Source organism: Bactrocera neohumeralis, chromosome 4 (assembly GCF_024586455.1).
Source record: "Bactrocera neohumeralis isolate Rockhampton chromosome 4, APGP_CSIRO_Bneo_wtdbg2-racon-allhic-juicebox.fasta_v2, whole genome shotgun sequence".
NCBI classification, from domain to species: Eukaryota; Metazoa; Arthropoda; class Insecta; order Diptera; family Tephritidae; genus Bactrocera; species Bactrocera neohumeralis.
In genome coordinates, this window is record NC_065921.1 from 5,321,542 (window position 1) to 5,342,100 (window position 20,559).

The 20,559-nt window shown below is 37.9% G+C and overlaps 5 protein-coding genes across 5 annotated transcripts in view; 2 read left to right on the top strand and 3 right to left on the bottom strand.

Annotated features, from left to right (window-relative positions):
• Positions 1-161: 161 nt before the first annotated feature.
• Positions 162-2,622, bottom strand: LOC126757655 (esterase B1). The gene is made up of 5 exons (XM_050471732.1): positions 2,334-2,622; positions 2,133-2,270; positions 1,851-2,068; positions 1,657-1,783; positions 162-1,587 (listed from the first exon to the last, which is right to left on the bottom strand). The coding sequence occupies exons 1-5, from the start codon at positions 2,451-2,453 to the stop codon at positions 397-399; spliced, it is 1,794 nt and encodes a 597-aa protein (XP_050327689.1). The 5' UTR covers positions 2,454-2,622; the 3' UTR covers positions 162-396.
• Positions 2,623-2,915: 293 nt separating this feature from the next.
• LOC126757661 (charged multivesicular body protein 6-A) lies at positions 2,916-3,976 on the top strand. Its single transcript, XM_050471745.1, has 3 exons — positions 2,916-3,080; positions 3,157-3,266; positions 3,324-3,976. Exons 1-3 carry the CDS (start codon positions 3,015-3,017, stop codon positions 3,808-3,810), a joined length of 663 nt encoding a protein of 220 aa, XP_050327702.1. The 5' UTR covers positions 2,916-3,014; the 3' UTR covers positions 3,811-3,976.
• A 339-nt stretch (positions 3,977-4,315) lies between these two features.
• LOC126757658 (glucose-fructose oxidoreductase domain-containing protein 1) lies at positions 4,316-5,628 on the bottom strand. The gene has a single exon (XM_050471743.1). It carries the CDS (start codon positions 5,565-5,567, stop codon positions 4,398-4,400), a length of 1,170 nt encoding a protein of 389 aa, XP_050327700.1. The 5' UTR covers positions 5,568-5,628; the 3' UTR covers positions 4,316-4,397.
• A 427-nt stretch (positions 5,629-6,055) lies between these two features.
• Positions 6,056-10,408, bottom strand: LOC126757650 (cilia- and flagella-associated protein 57). Its single transcript, XM_050471727.1, has 6 exons — positions 10,024-10,408; positions 9,878-9,961; positions 8,774-9,678; positions 8,541-8,710; positions 8,348-8,482; positions 6,056-8,174 (listed from the first exon to the last, which is right to left on the bottom strand). Exons 1-6 carry the CDS (start codon positions 10,206-10,208, stop codon positions 6,168-6,170), a joined length of 3,486 nt encoding a protein of 1,161 aa, XP_050327684.1. The 5' UTR covers positions 10,209-10,408; the 3' UTR covers positions 6,056-6,167.
• A 4,466-nt stretch (positions 10,409-14,874) lies between these two features.
• Positions 14,875-20,559, top strand: part of LOC126757664 (uncharacterized) — an 85,280-nt gene continuing 79,595 nt past the window's right edge. Inside the window, exon 1 of the mRNA XM_050471751.1 lies at positions 14,875-15,307. The gene's annotated coding sequence lies outside the window, so the exon portion shown is untranslated. The remainder of the gene's footprint in view (positions 15,308-20,559) is intronic.

Here is a 20,559-nt window from a genome sequence, read left to right on the forward strand (position 1 = left end):
TGATTATTACTTCAGGTCGAAGTTATTTGGCAACGGGTTGATATTTCCTTTGACCCAAATAAGGTTAGTAAGTGTAAATAAATTAATTTGATGTTCGTTGAATCTCACCTAGCAGAGTAAAATCTCTGTATCCATAATAACTTTAAAACAAACATGTGTAATACTATACTCCACCAACAATGTTTTTATTTAAAAAAATATATATTCAATAAACCAGTCCTAATTGCAAGTGGGAACACACATATGTACATATATACAAAAGGAAAACATGTTTCTATTAATATCAAAATTATTTTAAGCTATGAGCAATATAATATCAACTATCCAATAATCTGATAACAAAATGATTTCAAATGTACAGCATCATTTATATACCTACATAGATCTACATTAATTTCACAGCTTAGCACTGAATCGTGAGTAATCCAACGCTGGATAGCTTCGATAAATTTCCTTCCAAAAATCCATACGATCCTTATCTGGATCACGATCCATTCTGCATTCTGCATCAATAATCAGACAATTCAAGCTCAAATCCGCCTTCTCCTTACTATTTACGTTGTTTAAGGGCTGCCAAACAAAGCCCAAGTCTTTTGTGATATCGCTATCTGCTGGAGTGGGGTTACCATGGCGGGCAAAATTAGTCCACATTACACTAAGACGTTTAATGTTGCGTCTATCCTTCTCTGCAAATTTCGTTGAATCAATACCTGGTGTTTGGAAAAGATAATGCAATTCGTCAGCATGACATGCGCCAGGTATGAATTCCAACTGCAACTGTCTTTTAAAAAGATCCCGACCACCTGTGTAGTCATAACGGTAGAAATAGAGAGGTGAGCGTGTTTTATATTTCGCTTGATATTCCACAGCCAGCTGCAAGTCAACCATAAAGTGATAGTCTGTCAACAAATTCGTCATGCATTCTAATTGTTCATGAGTGATTTGGTGACCGTTAAAATAGAAGTCGCGCAGTTTTTGAGCCACATATTGAATTTCTGCATGATCAATAGCGAGTGGTACATTTCGTGGCACAAAACGGGCAAGGTCATTATTTATTTCTTCGATTTTGCGCACAGCATTTATCAGCATCAGAACACCCTCAGCTGAGTTGTAGCCCATTATCATTGGCATGACACGTGTGTCTTTACATTGTAATAGTTCTAAAACCGGCGTGTCAATAAAAGTGTCTGTACTACTGGAATCTTCAACCACTGGATGGAAGGTAAAAGGCAAACCTCGGCGACGTTCATCTGACGTTAGTACAGGCAAAATGTTTTTAAGCACATCTAGTGGTGTCACTTTCTCATGAGACTGTAAAAAATTAAGCATAACGCGCGTATCACGTGATTTACAACCGAGCAATTCGCAGAATCTACGAACTCTTCGCGCCGGATTTATTTGAAATACCCAACCCATATTAGCCGAACCACTTTGCATGATCGCTTTGTGAAATAGTTTGTGGGCATGGGATGCTAATGTGTGTAAATGAACTGATGCAGCGCCAGCACTTTCTCCGAATAAAGTTACATTATTTGGATCGCCATTAAATTGCGAAATATTATCGTGCACCCATTGCAAAGCCAGACGCTAAATTAAGTTGCATGAGGAAGTTTATAAGATACACAAAAATAACATTTTAAAACATTAACCATGTACCTGATCCTTTAGGCCAGCATTGCCCCAAATACCTTCCTCAGGCAGGCACAAAAATCCCCATGCGCCCAAACGATAATTCAATGTCACCACAATAACATCCTCGGATATTAAACTTAGTGGCAATGTACTAAAACCGGAATTACGTTGAAAGTTATTTCCAAATATAATTGCGGTTAAAAAAAAAACTTACGCACCCATTGCTAGAACCAAATAAGAACCCTCCACCATGTATCCATACCATAACTGGAAGTGGACCCGTGGTGGAAGGTTTAGCTGGAGCATATACATTAAGGTGGAGACAGTCCTCTGAACCTAATATATTTTCTGTCATAGGTTCTTTTTGGTGACAAGGCGATTTCTCTCGTGTACAATCTAAAATAGGTGTATCAAAAGATTCCAGTGGGACGGGAGACTGCAATAGATTTGGGCAAGATATGGGTTGCGTGCAAGAACATTATACTTCACGTTATGATTACCCTAAACCGTAGTTCACCGAGTGGTGGTACTGCATACGGTACACCCAGAAAGCTGTGGTATGGCTCACCATTTGGTAAACGACCTTCGCGACCAACAACAACACCTTGTCTTACTTGTACCTTGACCCGTGATGACTCCTGTCGATATAACAAAGATTACAATATCAAAATAAACAAACAATAACAACTACAACAATGTACCATTGAGCTGTAGTATCTAAGAGCACTTCTCTGCGATTGGTTAAAAGAAATTCGCGAACATCTCAACAACATTGGGAAGTAACCGCAAAGTAAATTACTGTGGTAAGCTTTTAACAACATAACGAAAACTTGATAAGCACTTTGTCAGTGCAGTTTTAACAGCCGGTTCTTTTATTATTTATTATCTATTATGAATGTTATGGGTCAGTACTTCTCCCACGTTAAATTCACGCTAAATATTTTTGATACTGATAACAGAATATTGAACCCATTTGTCAATATGTATAGCACAATAATCTTGTTAACATACAAAAATTTTCTTTCGGGGACACCATTTCATTGCGAATGACCTAGTTTGCAAATATCCACTATTCCAATATTATTTTAGTTCTTTAAATGAAATATATTCTAAAATAATATGGTTATATTATTGAAAGCGTACATTAATTTTTTTAATGTTAATTTTCTCAGTTTTTTGTGATTTGTATTTATTTTACATTATTCAATTAGGTTTTTTAAAATATAGAGCTTTTCGACTATATTTTTACATCTGGCATTCTTATACAACCGTATTGTGAATGGTTAAGTGTAAGAAGCAGACGTTTATTTGTTTTGCCATTTGTATTAAAATATTTTTTTAGAATTCATATACTTAATTAGGAAAGAACAAATTGACTGCCGATGGGTGCACTGTTCACAAAAAGTAAAAAGCAAAGCCGTGTTACTGAACACGACAAGGCTGTGCTGGTAATTTGCGTCTTCCCGAAAGGTTTAGCCAATTCCCCACCTCTATCGAATAATTTTTCTTTGTTCCCTGTTTTAGCGATTGAAACAACAACGAGATAAGCTGAAACAGTATCAAAAACGTATTGAATTACAGCTTGAAAAAGATAGGGAGCTAGCCAGAAAATGTCTTCAAACAGGACGACGGGAGTAAGTGCAAATAGGATATCTCACGAGTTTATTATTAATGAAATTTGAATTTTTTAGCCGGGCTAAATTACTACTTAGGAAGAAAAAGTTCCAAGAAACACAACTTAACAATGCGGATAAGCAATTAGAAAACTTGGAAAAACTGACTGCTGATTTGGAGTTTGCTCAGGTAGAATTGCAAGTGATAGAAGGCTTAAAGCAGGGTAATGCAGCCCTTAAGAAAGTACATGATTTAATGGATATTAATGAGATAGAAAAGATCATGGACGAAACAAGGGAAGGAGTGGAAAAGCAACAAGAAATAGATGCCATATTATCAGGAGCTCTCAGCCAAGAAGACGAAGAAAATGTATTAGCTGAATTAGACGCATTAGCTGCGGAAGAGGCTACTAGTTTGTTACCTGAGGTTCCAGCTGAAGACTTACCTGAAGCCAATGCGCCGGTGGAAGATGCTACTCTCACTGCTGAAATTGATGCTGATGCGCCAAAAAAGAAGCGCAAGAACCTATCAGAACAGAATAAAAAAGTGCTTGTGGAAGCATAAATGTACATATGTAAATACCTATCTCTTTACACTTTCGTATTCAATTAGATTCGGCAACACCGTCTACAATCGTTTTTGTTTGCTTTTATTGTTTAAATTAATACTAAGTCACTTAGTTTAAATATATATGCATAAAAGGTTTTATAAATAAATTTATAATACGAAAGATACAAATATTTTATTGAACACGTTTTAAAAAAGAGTAAGTAATATAGTTACTGTAATTGTATGATGTGATTTTCATTTAAGATTCAGAATTTCTGCATTTGTTTTTTGTTTGATTATATTCTTCCAGCTAATACTAAGTCACTTAGTAAATATACATAAACAAATTTTATAAATAAATTAAAATACGAAAAATACAGTTAAATACTTTTTAGTGGTAGTAAAGTAAGTTATGATTTAAGATACAGAAGGCTTTCGACATCTAGTTACATGTATTATATGTCCATTACAAGTGTATTATATATTAATAATTAGTCATTCTGTAGTCAAGTAAATTAAATGTTCGTAGGTATCTTGGATTGTATTTGCTCGACAGGTAAAAATAGAGATTATACGCAATCCGTTAAAAATTTCATAAGATTCTACATGGTTGACATGCGGGCAAAGGTCATAATCTGTTCATGGTTCGAAGGCGTCTCTGGCGTAATTCTAACGCGTTGCCATGATTTTGTTTCGCTTGATTTACGGATGGCATCCAGCACTGCTTGTACATATAGTCCATCTTCAAATGTTGCAGCGGCTTGGACAGGTTCCTTTACCCATGATGCATCTTTGTTGGCGAAAGCTTCCTTTAGTGCTCCAACCATTTTACATAAACCTTTTATATATGGACGTGGTAACAAGGATTCAGAGGTAGCAAAGTGCAAGTCTTGAACGTCAACATATATTGCTTCTTCCTTCATTTGATGTGCTTCTGCTTTATGTTTAAATACAAATAAATCTCCACCACGCACCACTAAATGACCTTTGCTGCCACAAATCAATACCTCTTGAGAGAATGATTTTGCGGGTACCGTATGACTGTACAAGGAGGCAGTGACTAGTGCACCTCCGCCAGCCAATTCCATTTGGAAAGTACAGAAATCTGGGGCTGAAATTTGTCGTATGCCATTAACAGCCGCTGTTGTTTTCGTGTATGAACGCACGACCCCATGTACCCGCACAGCATGTTGTGGCAAAAGATAGCTTACCAGATCAATAACATGACTGCCTACCAAATTTAAAGCTCCACCACCCATTGCTGCATCACACATCCAGTCAAATTTCTCCGGAAATAGTGTACCCAATTGTACGCGTATATCCACCAAAGAAATTTGATTTATAGGGCCGATAAGTCCTTCTTGCAGACATCGTTTCATATGTGTAAATGCAGGAAGAAAACGTAGTGAGTAGTTAACCAATGTTATAAGCCGAGGATAGTACTGTGATGCATGTACCATTTTCAAAGCGTCCGCTTGATGTAGCCCCATAGGTCGGTCGCAGACAACATGTTTTCCAATACCTAAAGCTTTTTTGGATATCTCTGCATGCTGAAAAGGTTGACATACAATAAACACCAAGTCAACGTCTTTACGAAGAAGCACATCATCGATTTTGTTGGTAAAAAACGAAATCTTTTGCGACTGGGCTACCGATTCGGCCTCTTTTAAAGGTCCCCATATCGCCTTTATATCGAAACCTTTTTCGCGAAGCAGTGGTACCAGAACCTTTGTTATAGCACCAGTACCGAAAATTCCAACACCGGGTAACATTTTCGACTTATATTTGCACGAATTTGTCTGCTCGGCTAAAAAAAAACGTATATATTTTGTATGTGCAAATGGTGGAATAAAATAATAACAGAAACTGAAAACAGCTGTTGCATTAATTACTGTTTATATGCCGTTCACAATAGATCATGGTTGCTGCAATCTGTTATACACGAACGGAACGCATGTCTTAAACTGTGCTCTCGGAAGTATAAAGTTCTATATACCGTTATTTGTCAAGGGAAAATTACAAAAAAATTTTTTTTTGTTGGTTTTTAAAATACATACGCTCTTAAGGACACAGTTATTCAGTCAGCTGCACGACCATATAACTGAGTTCATAAGAACGTGTGTATTTTAATATTTGACAGATGTCGCTTGAAGTCTGCCCCTCCTTTGTAATAAGCATAAGTGATTAATAATAGGAATACACAAATAAAAGTTTCTAAACAAAACAATGCGTTTTAATTTCATGAATGTAAGTAGGAATTATCAACACCAGGAATTTGCAAAATATTGTTTTTTTTTTTTTTTTTTTTTTTTTTAATAATTACGTTTTTCGTCAGTTCTAAAGAATTTATATCAAAAGTGGACTATAAATAGTTAAGAATTCGGTTTTACTGTTGTTTTTTGTTTTGCCATGTCCTTCTTCAACCGATTGCGCATTTGGACATTTTCCTCGCGTAATTTTTCGACTTCACTAAGAAGGATCACATTTTCTTTGAAAAGCTTTTCATATTTCTTCGTCTCGTCTTGAGTTGGCTTACGTTCTTTGTGAATTTTCAATATGCGCTCGATTTGTGCACGTTGTCGCTGAAATTCATCACGCACCTCGGCATCCAATGAGATATGTCTTTTAAGTTCATCATCACTTGCATGACGCTGGAACAACTCTTTAACCTTCACCTGCAATCGCTTTGGTGAATCTACAAATGCCGCGACGTGATAGATTTCGCTACAAATGCTGGTAATACACTCTCTACCAGCGCGCGATCGATGCCGCTCCACTTTCAGCTCTTCCACATTACTGAGGTACTTGTCCTTCAGTTCTTTTAGTTGTAGCTCCAATTGTATATTGTTCTGATTCAAACCCTCCAATTCATTTTCCATTTCGAGTATGTGTTTCCGTTTATCATTAATTTGGAACTCGCGTGGTTCTATTTGCGCCTTGAGTTCGGCGATTTTATGCGATAGCACTTGCTTGTATTTGTCCAATTCCTGATTCTTATGCAGCAGTTCTTGTATGCGTTTCTCCTTGGCGTTAATGGCGTAGTCACGATCGGAAATGTCCTTAAGCAAGTCGTCAATAGAACGCGTTAAGCGTGTGATGTTCTTCTGTGATTTATTATGCTCTTCTTTTAATGTGTCTACCTCCTCGAGCAATTTCTCAATGTCATTGCTTAGTGTTTGATATCGTTTCTCTAAAACGCCTGATTTGCCGCGCCACAACTGTGTTGAGTTCTGTTCGTTGTTCAGTTTGTTTTCATACTGCAATTGCATCTCCACCATATTCCGATCATTCTCCTCCTCTACTCGACGACAGTATTCGAAGAATTCGATCTTCTTGTCCTGCATCTCTTTCATAAGACCACGTATCAACTCTTTACGTTCGTCCAACTGCCGTTTGTAGTCTGTTTCTAATCCCTCTACTGTGTCCTGCAGTATGCCCGCAGAAGTCTTCAATTTGTTCTCATAATTCTCGCGTAACGCCAACATACTGTCTCGCAAATTGCTAAACTTCTGGTATTCAATCAACATGCGTTCCGAATATTGATCCGCTAAGTTATTCAATTGCTTTTTGTGCTCGTCACGTAGATCATTTATTTGGAATGTAACCTGATTCATCTCTTCGGCGTGTCTTTGCTCAATCTCGTTGTTTTTCTTCTTCAGCTCTTCGAGCGCTTGACAATAGCTACGATGCACTTCGGCCAGCTGCTGGCCATCAAAGATCTCATTCTGGCTCAGCTGATATTGAAACTCTTCGGCTTGCTGTCGCAAACGTATCTCCAAGTTTGTGATTTGCTCGTTCTTCTCATGTAATATGTTGCGTGGTATAAGTACTTCTTGACTGCGCAGCAAATCGGCATCCATTGAGGCGACTTTACCGTCGATATTGTCCATCGCCCATATCGCCAGCGTGCCATTCTTTGAGATCGCTAATAGCAGCGTGCCGTCATACGAGAAGAAGAGTTTGTTGATTTGACTCGTGAAGAAACGAAAGAGCGTACAAGAAGCGCCCCCAGCATCCATGAATGGCAGTTGTATGTTGAATAAGTCACCGTATTCATTGCCCACAAACATAATGAGATCCGAACGTGACAGGCACATATCTGTCAGTGGCGCACGCACCTTGGAGGGTACAACGATCTCACGTACGATTTCTGAATTCTGGAACTCGCGCAGCACGCCAAAGTTTGTTGCCGCATAGATGGAGAGTGGTTCGTTGAAGGTGCAGCAGACCGAACGGTACTCGGTGCCCTTCTGCACAATCTCCTGCACGCGTGTACCCGTTTCAACGTCCCACTGATAGATCGCGCCCTCAGCGCCACCCGATATAAGATATTTGTCCGTGCCGGTCCAAGCTAAAGAGAGTACTATGCCATTGTGTCCCTGAAATAAATATTGTGTTGCCATTACTCATGATATTGAAGGTAAATAAAGAAGTAGAATAAAAATTGTGGTTTGGGAAATTCCCGTCAAAAGACCAGTGTATAAACCCTCTTATAAACATTTTAAGATTTATACATTTCTCATTTCAATATTTCTAAATACCTTCCGCTCACCTTTAATTGCTTTAAAATGTCTAAATTGTAAACAGAGGTTATGCTGATGATATTGTCATAGGCGGCGGCCATGAAATGACCATAATTCGAGTATTTGACATCCTTGCAGCGTGGAAAGTTGTATGTTTTCACAATCTTGAAAAAAAGAAAGGAACTCGGTATTTACTCTTCAGTTATGCCAACAGTTACCTACATTCAATTCGTCCATGAATATTTGTGTGATGCGCAGCTGGTCCGAGAATCCAATGGCGGCCATCAAACCGGTCGAATTCAGCTCTACGATATTCACGTCCACCTGAAACTTACGCACCAATTCGACCTTCTCTGTTTCGTAATTCCAAATGCGCACAGTCTGATCACGTGCTACAATTACAAAAACAAGATGATGGCAATTCTACTTTTACTCACTCTCCTTCATTTACTCACACGCCGTCATAATGATCGGCTTCCAGGCACAAACCGACATGCTGGTGATCTCAGCGAGATGGATCCATGCGCCAAGCGGCTGAAATTGCAATTGCTTGGCCTTCAATGTCTCCGGCACAATCAAGATGCCCACATAGATCTGCGCATGCTTAGTCGTCACAATGACCGTCTCTTGACGCGAGCAAATCGCCATATTTGTAATTTGATAAGTTTGCTCTGGCGCGAATCCTATGGGTATAGTTAGCACAGTCTTTCGTTCCAATTTAAATTTGGAGACACGCTCGAAAACGAACACCTTATTGAACATGACAAAAGCGAAACCTCGTGGAAATGCGGTCAGACACAAGACACGTTGATCGGTGAGCTTTTTGTCGGTCATTATCTTATGTTCCAACTCTTTGTTCAACAGATCTTGGTCCCATATAATATCGATAAGATCGGCATCGTATGCCTTCTGCCTTTGTTTTATCTCGCCGTTCTCTATCAGTAGCAGTTCATTGTGACTGGTGCCGATCAATATCAAATCCGAGGCAATGTAAGCGATCGAAGTGGTATGGAAGTCGACTTTAATGTTGTTGCTAATGCTTATGCCCTTCTCGGACTTGGTCATTAAGAGCAACACACCGTCACCGGCTACGGATATAAGGCAATGATCTTGCGGATTGCAAGCCAAACATTCGACATTGCCTCTTGCCATATTCGCCGTGGGTCGCGCCTCGATCACAGTGCCGCTCTTGTCCAGCATTAGCATATATAAGGTCTCCTCAGGTGGTTTGGTGAGGAGCACAATCGTTTTGGCATCACAGGTGAACGCCATAAATGCTGCTTTGGCGTTGGCATTCGGAAATGGCAAGCTTCGTCGTTTCTTGAGTGTTGTCAAATCATAGATGGAGATCGAGGTGCCACTGTAAAGGATCATAGAAGGTGTTAGTGACGAACTACTTTTATTAAAAAACAAGTGAATCATTTATTGTAAATATTAACAAGAAAATTGAGTCACAAATAGTCAAACAAAATATCAACAGCTTTCCATGACTCATTTCAATGCACCACATACATTTCCTTACAAAAGCAAAAAGTGAATATGTCACCTGTTCAACTTACACTTTGGGGCACGTTTCAATAATCGCCAACAATTTGCGCTGCACACTCATCGCTATGTACTCCGGATATATGCCTTCTGGCAGTCTGTGTAAAATACAGAAATTCAATTTACGTTGCACACGACAAGCCATTGTAAAAGCGCTAACCTGAGAAATCTCTGCTTATTGCTCACATAGTCATGGAACGCCAACACACCTTCCACAGGATAGATGACTTCCTGATATAGATTAAAGTGTATATTACCCACCACATCCGTGCGCAATCCATAGATATTCTTTGGCCGTATGTTAACAGCTGCAGCTGATGCATCGCCCGCGTTGTTCGGCTCCATGAGTTCGCCTATTTATGAAACTAAATCGAGTTTACACAAAAGAAAATTCCTTCACAGCAAAAATCAGCAAATTCCTTCACTTCGCACAGCAAACAACACAATCATTGATCAAACAAATTGGTTCGCAACCGCTTTGTGCGCAATGCAACAAGCAAAACACAGAAAAGCTGCTCACAAAATATGCGTGAAAAATATATGAGTTTTCGTATATGAAGCAAAAGAAAAAATTTTGAAAATTCAAATTTCAGCGTTGACACAAATCAATCGATGAATGACAATAAAGAAATGAGCTACAAACACTCACTCAATAATGTACAGTAAATCACGGGAGTATGGGCATACTAGCCGTATGAGTGACATATATTTCTACTCTTCTGTCGCTAAAACTGTTGGAAATGCGCGGTGCGTATGAGCAACATGTGGTCAGTCGGTTAAAGTATTCGGATGAATAATAGAAAGGTTAGTTTAACGTCGATTTTTACTTAATGCAGATTTATTATATTTTTGTTATAGAAGTGAGAATGAATAAAAAAAGATCAGCGTAGTGGATATTTTTCTGATATATAAAGAAAATATTCAAAATGTATGTACATGTTGCAACAATTTAATTTGCTCTGATATTGCAGATACAAAGAGCTAAGCCCAAATATATTTTTATTCAATATATACATTTAAATATACAAAAATTACAGTATTTCATTAGTAATATTTTACTATAAAGTTGGCATTATTTGATCTCTCAATTATATTTTATTCTACAAGTAGGTAATAAATTAATTAAAAAAAAATCAACCAAAGCAGTTACATATTCAAAATCGTTTTGAAAATACATTTTATAATTCTGAAGCTAAGTCAAAAATATGATTTGTAACTATGTGTAGTTAATCAGTTTTGCTTCGAATAACCCTGTTTCATTTAAAATAAGAGACTCAACTAGTATAACAGCTTAAAAGAGGCGATTTTTAGAGTTTGAACTAATTGTTTTAAAATGTTATGGGTATATTTATATATACTGTAAGAATTTATGGTAAATTTTTTAAAGGAAGAACATTTTTTTTCTTATACCCAATCAAAGAAGAAGATAAAAAGGTCTTACTGCAATGAGTCCGGCCTTCTCCGCGGGCAAAATTTGAAAAAGTTTTACTCTAGAAGTTATTGTCCGTCCAATGACCTACTGTCGAAAATAAATGACATATTGACGAAATGGCGGCGTTTAAAGGAAATATTTTTTATTTGATTTTAGTTGATTGAAATGAGCCGCAACACTTTAAAGGGCTGTAACTCAAAAATTATTTGGTATATTCAAATAAAATTTTACAATTTTTAAAGTACTAAAAGCTATAGACTTTTGAAATATGGGGACAAATTTCATGTAAGTATGTATGTTCCTTTGGTTGTTTTTCTGTGACTAACATATTTTTATTTTATCCGATGGCTTGTAAATTACAATATACAATTATAGAAGATAATAGGAAAAAACCTAATAACTGAGTGATTTACTCTAGGAGTTTGGAAAAAAAAGAAATATTTATGCAATAAGGAGAATGTTGTCAGAGATTTAGTACAGATTACTTATTATTTTTCTTACAGAAGACTTTCAATAAAAATAAATTATTGCTTATATAAAAACATACTATTTATATATTTTAATATAACACTGTGGGCAAAAATAGTAAGACATTTTAATTTAATTTTCGTGCGAAAACCCATTTGTCGAAATATTTTTTTTTTTCAAGTCAAAATGTCACATCAAAATAATCATTAGCATACGCTTGTCTTTCTGAAGTACATAAAGTGCAATTCGGCAATTTTTGAGTCAATGAGTCGATGAGTCAAACTATCTATCAAATTTCTGGTGTCGAATCGTGCATAACGTTGGAAGAGGCCTTTGGTGATAATTGTTTGTCGTGAGCAAGTGTTTTGTTGTCATGAACGGCGAGTTGTCCAGGACGGCCAACAATATCAACTGATGATCAACACGTCAATAAAGTAAAGAAATTGGAATGGAGGCCGGAATTATGGGTCGAAAACTCTTTGTTTTTGCACCAAGATAATGTCGCATATTTTAGCTCCGCGTGACTTCTGGCTTTTCAGCAAACTCAAACGACCGCTCCGGGAAAACCGTTTTGAGTCGGCTGAGTCGCATTTAATGCTGTTCCGAAAATTGACTTTAATAATTGTTTCGAAGATGGGAGAAACGTTGGCACAAGTGTATTGAGATAAAGGGTGATTATTTTGAAAGGGATGACACAGATTTTGAAGAAAAAATTAAGAATTTATAATTATGAACAAAGTTTTACCATTTCTTGCCCATAGTATTGGTACACCTTCTTGACAAATAATTCAGATTTTTTTTCATTATTATAGGTATGTTGCATATAATTTGTATACCTTGAACAGGATAAATTAAGTTTGACACGATGCTTTTAACATTCAAAAACAAACGTCAGAGGCCTATAAAGGTATATATTTTTTATCATATGATTAGCGTGATGAACTAAGTCGATTTAGCCATGATTTGAACGATCGTAATCAAGTGCTTGTATAGAAAAATATGTCATTTGACAAGATATCTTCATGAAATTTGCATAATTTCAGCAGTTGGCGAAAAATTTTATTAACAGTCAGTGGTATTTTTACCTCAGTAAGCGCATCAAAAGTAAATCCAATTTGTGTTCTCCGCAGCAAAAACATGAATGCAAATTGCATCACTGCGTGCGCGCCATAGTTTATTTATAACATGTGCTAGCGCTCGTTTGCAGCGCTGCTGCAAATAGTAAATAAGCATGTACATTAAGCACAGCAGATGGACACGGCAATGCAGAATGTCGAAAAGTCATTGAAACTTCGGTCAACGTGTAAACGCAAACAAAAGATGTCAAAAATGCGAACCTATGTGTGTGTTTGCATTCATAAGCGCGCTTCTATTTATAAGCATTGACGAGAAGAGTACTCGAAATGACTTACAAGACGAGCAAACAGAACAGAAGTGATGACTTGAGTTAGTGTGTCTGAGTGCATTTCTGTTTATTTTTGTGCTGCGCTCTGCTTTGCTCTGTTCATGTGCAGCCAACCATGTTGTTGGGGTAAGGATCCACGCCACAGGAATGGCGAAGATTCAGGCAAGCATTGCTCTGCCAGCTGTTGACTTTTTCGCTTTGAACAGCGTCGTCGTGTATCTTTTCTTTGAATATTCATAATATTTTTGTTTGTCTAAACTTAGAGTTGGCAGGAGAGCGAATTCGGATATATATTGTTGACTGATATAAATTGTAGTATGATTATATATAAAATATATTATTGATTAAGGGTTATATATTATATATATTGGGTAGTCGAAAAAGTATTTTCGTATGTCTAATCATACTTCAACTTATTTTTTTTTATATTTATAATGAGCTTTAATGAACCAAATATGTACCATTTTGGTCGACCACTTTTTGCCATTTTTCCGCTAGAGACATTATTTCATCATCCATCACTTTTCTGGTTTCTCGTCAAAAAAACTGCGTCATTAAGAGAGTTCTGCATTGACCGAAACAAATGGTAGTCCGATGGTGCAAGTTCAGGGCTATATGGTGGATGCATCAAAATTTCTCAGATCTAGCGTTGTCCTGATGGAAGACGAAGCCGATTACTTGCTTCAATCTCACCAGTTGTTGACAGTAAAATATAGAATCAATCGTTCGATGATTCCTTTCCAATTCAACCAAACACTCAGCATAAAATTTCGAGGCGTCATTCCTGGCTTTGCGACCATTTGTTGAGCTTCACCACGCTTGGACCATGACCTTTTTTGCACATTATTATCGTATTTGATACACTAATCGTCTCCTGCTACCATTCGTTTCAGATGTTAATTCGGTCCATTAAATTTTTTACAGACAATTCATGTGGTACCTTAACATAGAGCTTCATTTTGTAGCCAGCCTTTTTTAAACGGTTCAAAACCGTTTGTTGATGAATTTTTAAGTTCCTTAACGATGTTATGGTTGCTTATGATTATGCTTATTTCAAAATATAGCGAATTTCTTCATTATTTTCACTCATTTTTGAACAGCTGTTTCTTTTTTTCAGCTTCCCCGAACTTAGAATCTCACCTTTCCGAATCTATATGGTATGACCCAATGTGATTGGTAGCACTGGATATATGCGACTGCAACGACTTCTATTGGCAAAATACGCAAAGACTTTTTCGACTACCTAATATACTGCAGAAATTTCGCATTATTTCCGAGACGTGACCACTGTAAACGAGATGGCGTTGGGTTCGGTAGATAAAAGTTGAGCGCTCACGGAAACAACCGCAGCGCAGCGTAGCCATAGAAAGTAGCAAGAACACAGAGATAAGCTTTATAGCTGTGGCAAGAGAGAACCATACAACAAACGTAGTGTGAGAGAGGGGGCGGAAGAGAGCGTAAACCAACAAGTAACAATGGCGCTCTTTATGGAAGCAGAAATACTTGAATGTATATGTATGTATATCTGGTATATGGGGGTCATAATGAGCCTTAGCAGCTGTCGAACGCAACGAAAACAATAACAAAAAACTTTGAAAGACGAATTCAAAAATAAAAACAAAAACAATAAACAACTGCACTGTGTTTCGCTTACTTCCCACTGTTAAATAGTCCCTTCGTGCGGCAACACTCGCTACAACCGACTACGCTTCGCACGGCCGGAGTTGCTTGCCACCCCACAATGAGGCGAAGCATATGCCGCCGCCACACAACAATTCACCTGCCTGACCGGCCTCACTATGCCGACAGTTAAGCAGCGCTGCCGCCGCTACGACTTCGCTGTTTCGGGTTATAACTCAGCTGGTGGAGCTTCGTGCGACCAACGACACCGTTTGGGCAGTCAGTGAATTCAACGAACCGGCGGTAAGCACAACGCGAAGCGGACAAAGTGGAAATAATAAGGTCGCCAGATAAATAAAGTGAAAGTGGAAACAAAAACAACAAAATAAATACAATTAAAAACAAAATAAAAAGTGTTGGAATTTTAATGGTGACACAGGTGAATACGCTGGTAGGATATTTGGTGGCTTGTACAGCGCGATCACTTTGTTATTGTTTTCACATTTATATGTGCCACATGTGAGTGAGTTTTTGACGGCGAGTGGCCAGAATGTAGTTAAACTTAAAATCACAATAAATCAGTTGTCTGTTTCGCTCACTAATGAACCAAAAGGTGTTTAAAGTGGAAAGAAGTAAAAAAACCGAAATTGTTGTTGTGAATTTCCATGCCTAACGGTAATTGTTGGCAATGAAGAGGAAATGGTGGTTTTGTTGAGAATGCGAAAATCTAATAAAAAGCCGCAGTTGCATGTGAAAGATATGCAAATTTATTTAAAACATGAAATCATGAAGTCGTGCATGAAAACGGCGCCGGAAATAGGCAACAGCGCGATATATATATTGCAACAACAACAAATAGACACACATGTGCAATTTTTAACAATTTAATGCGTTTAACAGTAAACAGTTGCATTTAAGAGGCGGTGTTGCTTTAAGGCTGCGTCCAATAGTTGTGCGTGTGTGTGTGTGGCACGGGCACTTCATTTCATAGGTGAATGCGATTTTCGCATTTTTATTTTCTTCCACCAAGTGGCGGGCCATTTCATGAATATTTTTCTGCATTTCATCGTGCAATTAAAAGCGTCACGCGCAGCAACAGTCGCTGCTGTGGAAACGCCATTAAAAACAGACTGGACAGACTTGCTAAGGCTAAGCTGCAGCAGGCGAATTGACAAACAACAATAACAAATTATGCACATGCCTACATAAATATATATATATATATATATATTTGAAATATAAAACAAGCGTGTGCAAATTTAAGCTGAAATAGCGTAAAACTATGAGACAACAACAACAATAAAATATAGTAATTTACCAAACCAGCCAACAGTTGTGTTAGCAACAACTAAAATGCCGTTTCACGTTTGAGTTTGGTGTGTGTGTGAAAAACGGAATTAAGGAGTAAAACAAAAATAGTTGTCAGTGCTCGCCGCTGCTCAGGAAATGGTTATCCAAATTGTATGAAAGTTGCTTGTCGGCAGCGAGCGGACAGAATAGTAAAATAATCAGAATGTGGCTAGCAGAGCAGTCACTAGAGACTAGCGCTCGCCACTTGCTATCCGACACGGCCACGCCAAGTGTGGCACGTACGTTGCCACACACACACACACATAGAACAAGTGACCCGACGGACTTTCAAATCGTTAAAATATAATGGATAGCATGAAACTCAGTTTAGTGCTCTAAAGCGAATTCAGCTAAATTGAATTAAAATTTGTTACGCATATAATTGAAGGGGGGAATTCGCCGAAATGTTTGCAAATTGATTTTTTATTTAAAAATCTCACATTTTTTAAACACTTAACTAATAGTTCAATTGAAAAGTCCCCGCCTTACCATATTCATTTTTTTTATTTAACAGGACATTTAACGTTAAGGCGATAAACTGATTATAGTGAGCCTTCAACGTTTAGATACAAGTTTTGTACTTCGACTTGTTCTGTGCTTCGAAGTAGTAAGTCTAAGTTTTATTCGTTTAATTTTCATTCCCGCCAGCTCGGTGGGATGGATGAAGGTTTGCGCTCCCAAGTGTTTAAGTCTTCAACTCCCAAACGCGGAACAGTCAAGAAGGAAGTGTTGAGTTGTTTCCATTTCAGCTTCTTCTATACAGCTTCTGCAGATGGCGTCTGGTAGGATTCTCAGCCTTACTGCGTGGACGCCAATGGGGCAATGCCTGTTAAAAGCCCCAAACTAGGAAGAGCATAGCCTTACTAAGGGCAAAGAGATCACCAGAGCTTTGGCCAAAAGACTTTTGCGACAGCACATGTACCGATGGTGGCCCAGCACTGGCCGAACTTCCGCAAAGCCCAACTATCTAGTAGTAGAACATAAGAGGATACGGGAGTACCGACCGGCTCCCATTTTACCGATAGCGGTTCTAGGTTGTCTTTTTTTGCTAACTCATGAACTTGACAGTTTCGTGCGTTTCCGCTGTGGTCTGGCACCTATACCAGTCACATCACAAACACACTCGATGCTATTGTTAGCGAGGTTAGGCCAGCCCTGAACGCACTGTTAATGAGTTCAAGGCGAGTATCGCCGCTCAGTTTCAGCGATCACCTCTTCATCCATTCGGCTGACTGGCGATTGGACTTCGAAGTAAAATAAGATAGTCATCTTTCATCCTTTGTCACACTTCAACGCAAAAACTTGGTTTTATTAAGATTTAACATGCCCAAACACTGCTTCAATCATCAACGAGTCGTTGGTTTTGGCCAAAAGTCAGCTGACGCGACATCTACTTTGCACAACGCTTCCTCATACTCAATTGTTCGAAAACTCGCCACCAAGCCAAGTTTTTGCTTCAGCTTTATTTTTTTCCTTCGAAAAACAATACTTTATCCACTTTTTTCACACACAAAAGTTCTTTCACTCAAAATTATATAACACATAAACTAATGAACCGACAGCTTTCAAATTTATACACCCGCCTTTTGAACGTTGGTTATAACTACAAATCATATGCATTTAATGACAGTAGCGTCATCTCATGTCAGGCCGGGAACTTTTCTATTGACCTGTTATGCACACTGAATTGTTTGTCTGCGGTAAAGGGACTTGTTGTATGTAACGCAATGTGTTGGCAACCGCGAGCATTCAAGCTAATGAGCAGTCGAGTCGCGGGTACTCCCTTCATGCATAAGCTCCTTCCAACTACGAGTGGTTCGCTCCTATTTATGTATGCGTGTCTGTGCTCATATTGAAATTCCATAAATTGCTATGCAAATTTGTGTCCCAAAACTTTACGCTACGAATTTCACCAAACCGCATTTGGAATTTGTGAAATGCTGTAGTGGTTGCTGCCACATTCCTATTGGGTTGTAAAATTCGGAACATCTCTGGGGCTTTATGTGTGCGTAGCGAGCATAATTAAACTTTGAAATTATAGTTTTTGTTTAAGTTTAACAGGAATTCTAACATAATTCGTAACAGCAATAAAAATATAACACTTCAGCTGAATTATCTGAAATTATATTTTTGTCGCAAGGCATACGAGGGTTGCTCAATAAGTAAGGAGTGGGAGAAAATGGATCAAAGTTCTTACGCCTTACATAAAAACTTGTATGAGAAGTATAATAAGATACTCAGCTAACGGTACATCCGGACTGTGTTGCTGTTTCGACCGGGAAAAAGGTGATAGTTTGGCATAGGGCATGCAAAGAGGTGGTTAGAGTCGTGTTGAAACTCTTTGCACGCGGGACTTAAGCTGGCTGTCGAGGACGATAATATATTCATATAATAATTTTTATCAAGGAAAGAAAGCTCTAATTAAACGCCACAAAGTTTTTTTTTAATTAAAAAAATATGGTTTGGTATATAAATGAAACTCTTTATTCCTGGGAAAGTACATTCGATGCAATTTTTTATGGAACCCGATTTGTTTAGCATGACCACTACGGGTACGCCTGCAGAAGTTCAGACGCTGAACCCAATTTTTTGTTTTCAAGCATAAATCGGCCGATACTGCTGCAATTTCACGTTCGATATTCGTACGAGATTCATCAATCGTCGCTGGCTTGTTGGCCTAGACCATAGACTTGACGTAGTCCGACACGAAATAGTCTAGCGACGTCAAATCGTCTGAGCCATTTCGTGAGATAACACGTTCACCAAACTTGGTTTTCAATAAATCGATTGTGAGATTCGCTGAGTGGCTTGTGGCGCCGTTCTATCGGAACCACATAGTGTCCAAGTCCATATCATCCAATTCGGCCCAAAAATATTCGGTTATCATTGAGCGGTAGCGATTACATAGTAACGCGCCGGTATTGATCATTACGGGAGAGTACGGCCCAATGACGCCGCCGGCTCACAAACCACATCAAACCGTAATTTTTTCGGGATACAATGGTGGCTGAAGGAGTGCGTAGTAGTGGATTATTGCCTGACCAATAACGCATATTTTGCTTATTGACGGCACATTCGGCACGAAATAAGCCTCACTGCTGAAAATGGTTTTTCGATCCAGAATTCGGAGCGTTTTCAAGTTTTTGCTCAGCCCAATTCACGAATATACGACGGTTCTGGTGGTCAGTCCTGGCGTCAATTTGATCTTGTAAGGATTTAAGCCAAGATATTTTCGCAAAATTCGCCACAACGACGTCACAGAGGTGCCCAACGCTTGAAAACGACATGTAAGAGACTGATTTGGATCTTTCGCTAGCGGCAGTAATATTCTCGACACTACGGTCATTTTTGTGTTTCACTGACACGGGAACATTTTGTACTGTGCCTGTGGATTCCCACTAGAATTCGACTAGACGCTCAATTGTTGATCTGACAAGACGATTATGATGACCATAAATTTGACGTAGCGCTCTTTAAATTGAGGCCACTGACTACGAATTTCGGTAGAAAATTTTAATAATTTCGACTCATTGTTGGATTGTACATCTCTCTATAACGAAATGGCAAACCCTACTGAAGATAAATTTCAAAAGTGCAGGGAAAAATATGGCGTCGTTTGCTGTCCCTATCGGTCTACTTTTGTAGTTCCCGACTGAAAACTCCTATAGAAAGGAAAATAAATGATTTTTTATGTTTTTTTGTTAAATATTGTAAGTTAAACTTTTTTCAAAACTTTGCCTACATTTAGGCGCATAATTAATTAAAAATGCCAATATATTTCATACTATTATAACATAAATTTAATTAAAATATAAAAAATTTTTAACTTTTACTAAATTTTGGAGATACACAGTTGAAAAATCTATTTTGCGGGCACAGTAGAGTATTAATTTGAAATTACTTTATATAAATATGATCACGAAAATAAAAACATTATTTGGATTTGTGGAAGCGTGGCTGAAATTGAGTTAAGCATAAATGAAATAATTACATTATCAATCGTTCTATACTCTAAATCGCTACAAAATTATTTTAAACTTATGAAATTAAATTTGAATGAAAAATTAATTTTCTATATTTCCTAACTTTTATCAAACCGTGATTTGCGTTAACAAAACAGCACATACCAATCCTTAACAACACATAAAAATATTAATCCTTTGTTTAATGGGTTGAAAATGTCAACCAACAAATAATTAGCCTCTAAGGCTTAAATGCGATTTCGCTTTAGTCAAAGCCACCTTTTCTCCTGAAGCGTTCGCTGTGAAAAAGTCGTTAGATATATTTTTTGTTGTTCAATATGAACTTTGTAGCTGTGTACATCCTAACGGTAGCCAATTTAACATTCGAATAACAGAAATACCAAATTAACAAAATTCACTGAATGTTTTCAATTCCTGCTACAAATACACAAACACACA

Excerpts from the sequence above, each read along its gene's own strand:
- LOC126757658 (XM_050471743.1), bottom strand. The coding sequence starts at position 5,567 with ATGTTACCCGGTGTTGGAATTTTCGGTACTGGTGCTATAACAAAGGTT.
- LOC126757650 (XM_050471727.1), bottom strand. The coding sequence starts at position 10,208 with ATGGAGCCGAACAACGCGGGCGATGCATCAGCTGCAGCTGTTAACATA. Across the intron at positions 8,711-8,773 it reads GCCGATCATTATGACGGCGT|CACGTGATCAGACTGTGCGC; the intron begins GTGAGTAAATGA and ends TTGTAATTGTAG. Across the intron at positions 8,483-8,540 it reads TATTCATGGACGAATTGAAT|ATTGTGAAAACATACAACTT; the intron begins GTAGGTAACTGT and ends CTTTTTTTCAAG.
- LOC126757661 (XM_050471745.1), top strand. The coding sequence starts at position 3,015 with ATGGGTGCACTGTTCACAAAAAGTAAAAAGCAAAGCCGTGTTACTGAA. Across the intron at positions 3,081-3,156 it reads AACACGACAAGGCTGTGCTG|CGATTGAAACAACAACGAGA; the intron begins GTAATTTGCGTC and ends TCCCTGTTTTAG. Across the intron at positions 3,267-3,323 it reads CTTCAAACAGGACGACGGGA|CCGGGCTAAATTACTACTTA; the intron begins GTAAGTGCAAAT and ends TGAATTTTTTAG.
- LOC126757655 (XM_050471732.1), bottom strand. The coding sequence starts at position 2,453 with ATGTTGTTAAAAGCTTACCACAGTAATTTACTTTGCGGTTACTTCCCA. Across the intron at positions 2,271-2,333 it reads TTAGATACTACAGCTCAATG|GAGTCATCACGGGTCAAGGT; the intron begins GTACATTGTTGT and ends TTATATCGACAG. Across the intron at positions 1,588-1,656 it reads ATGCTGGCCTAAAGGATCAG|CGTCTGGCTTTGCAATGGGT; the intron begins GTACATGGTTAA and ends AACTTAATTTAG.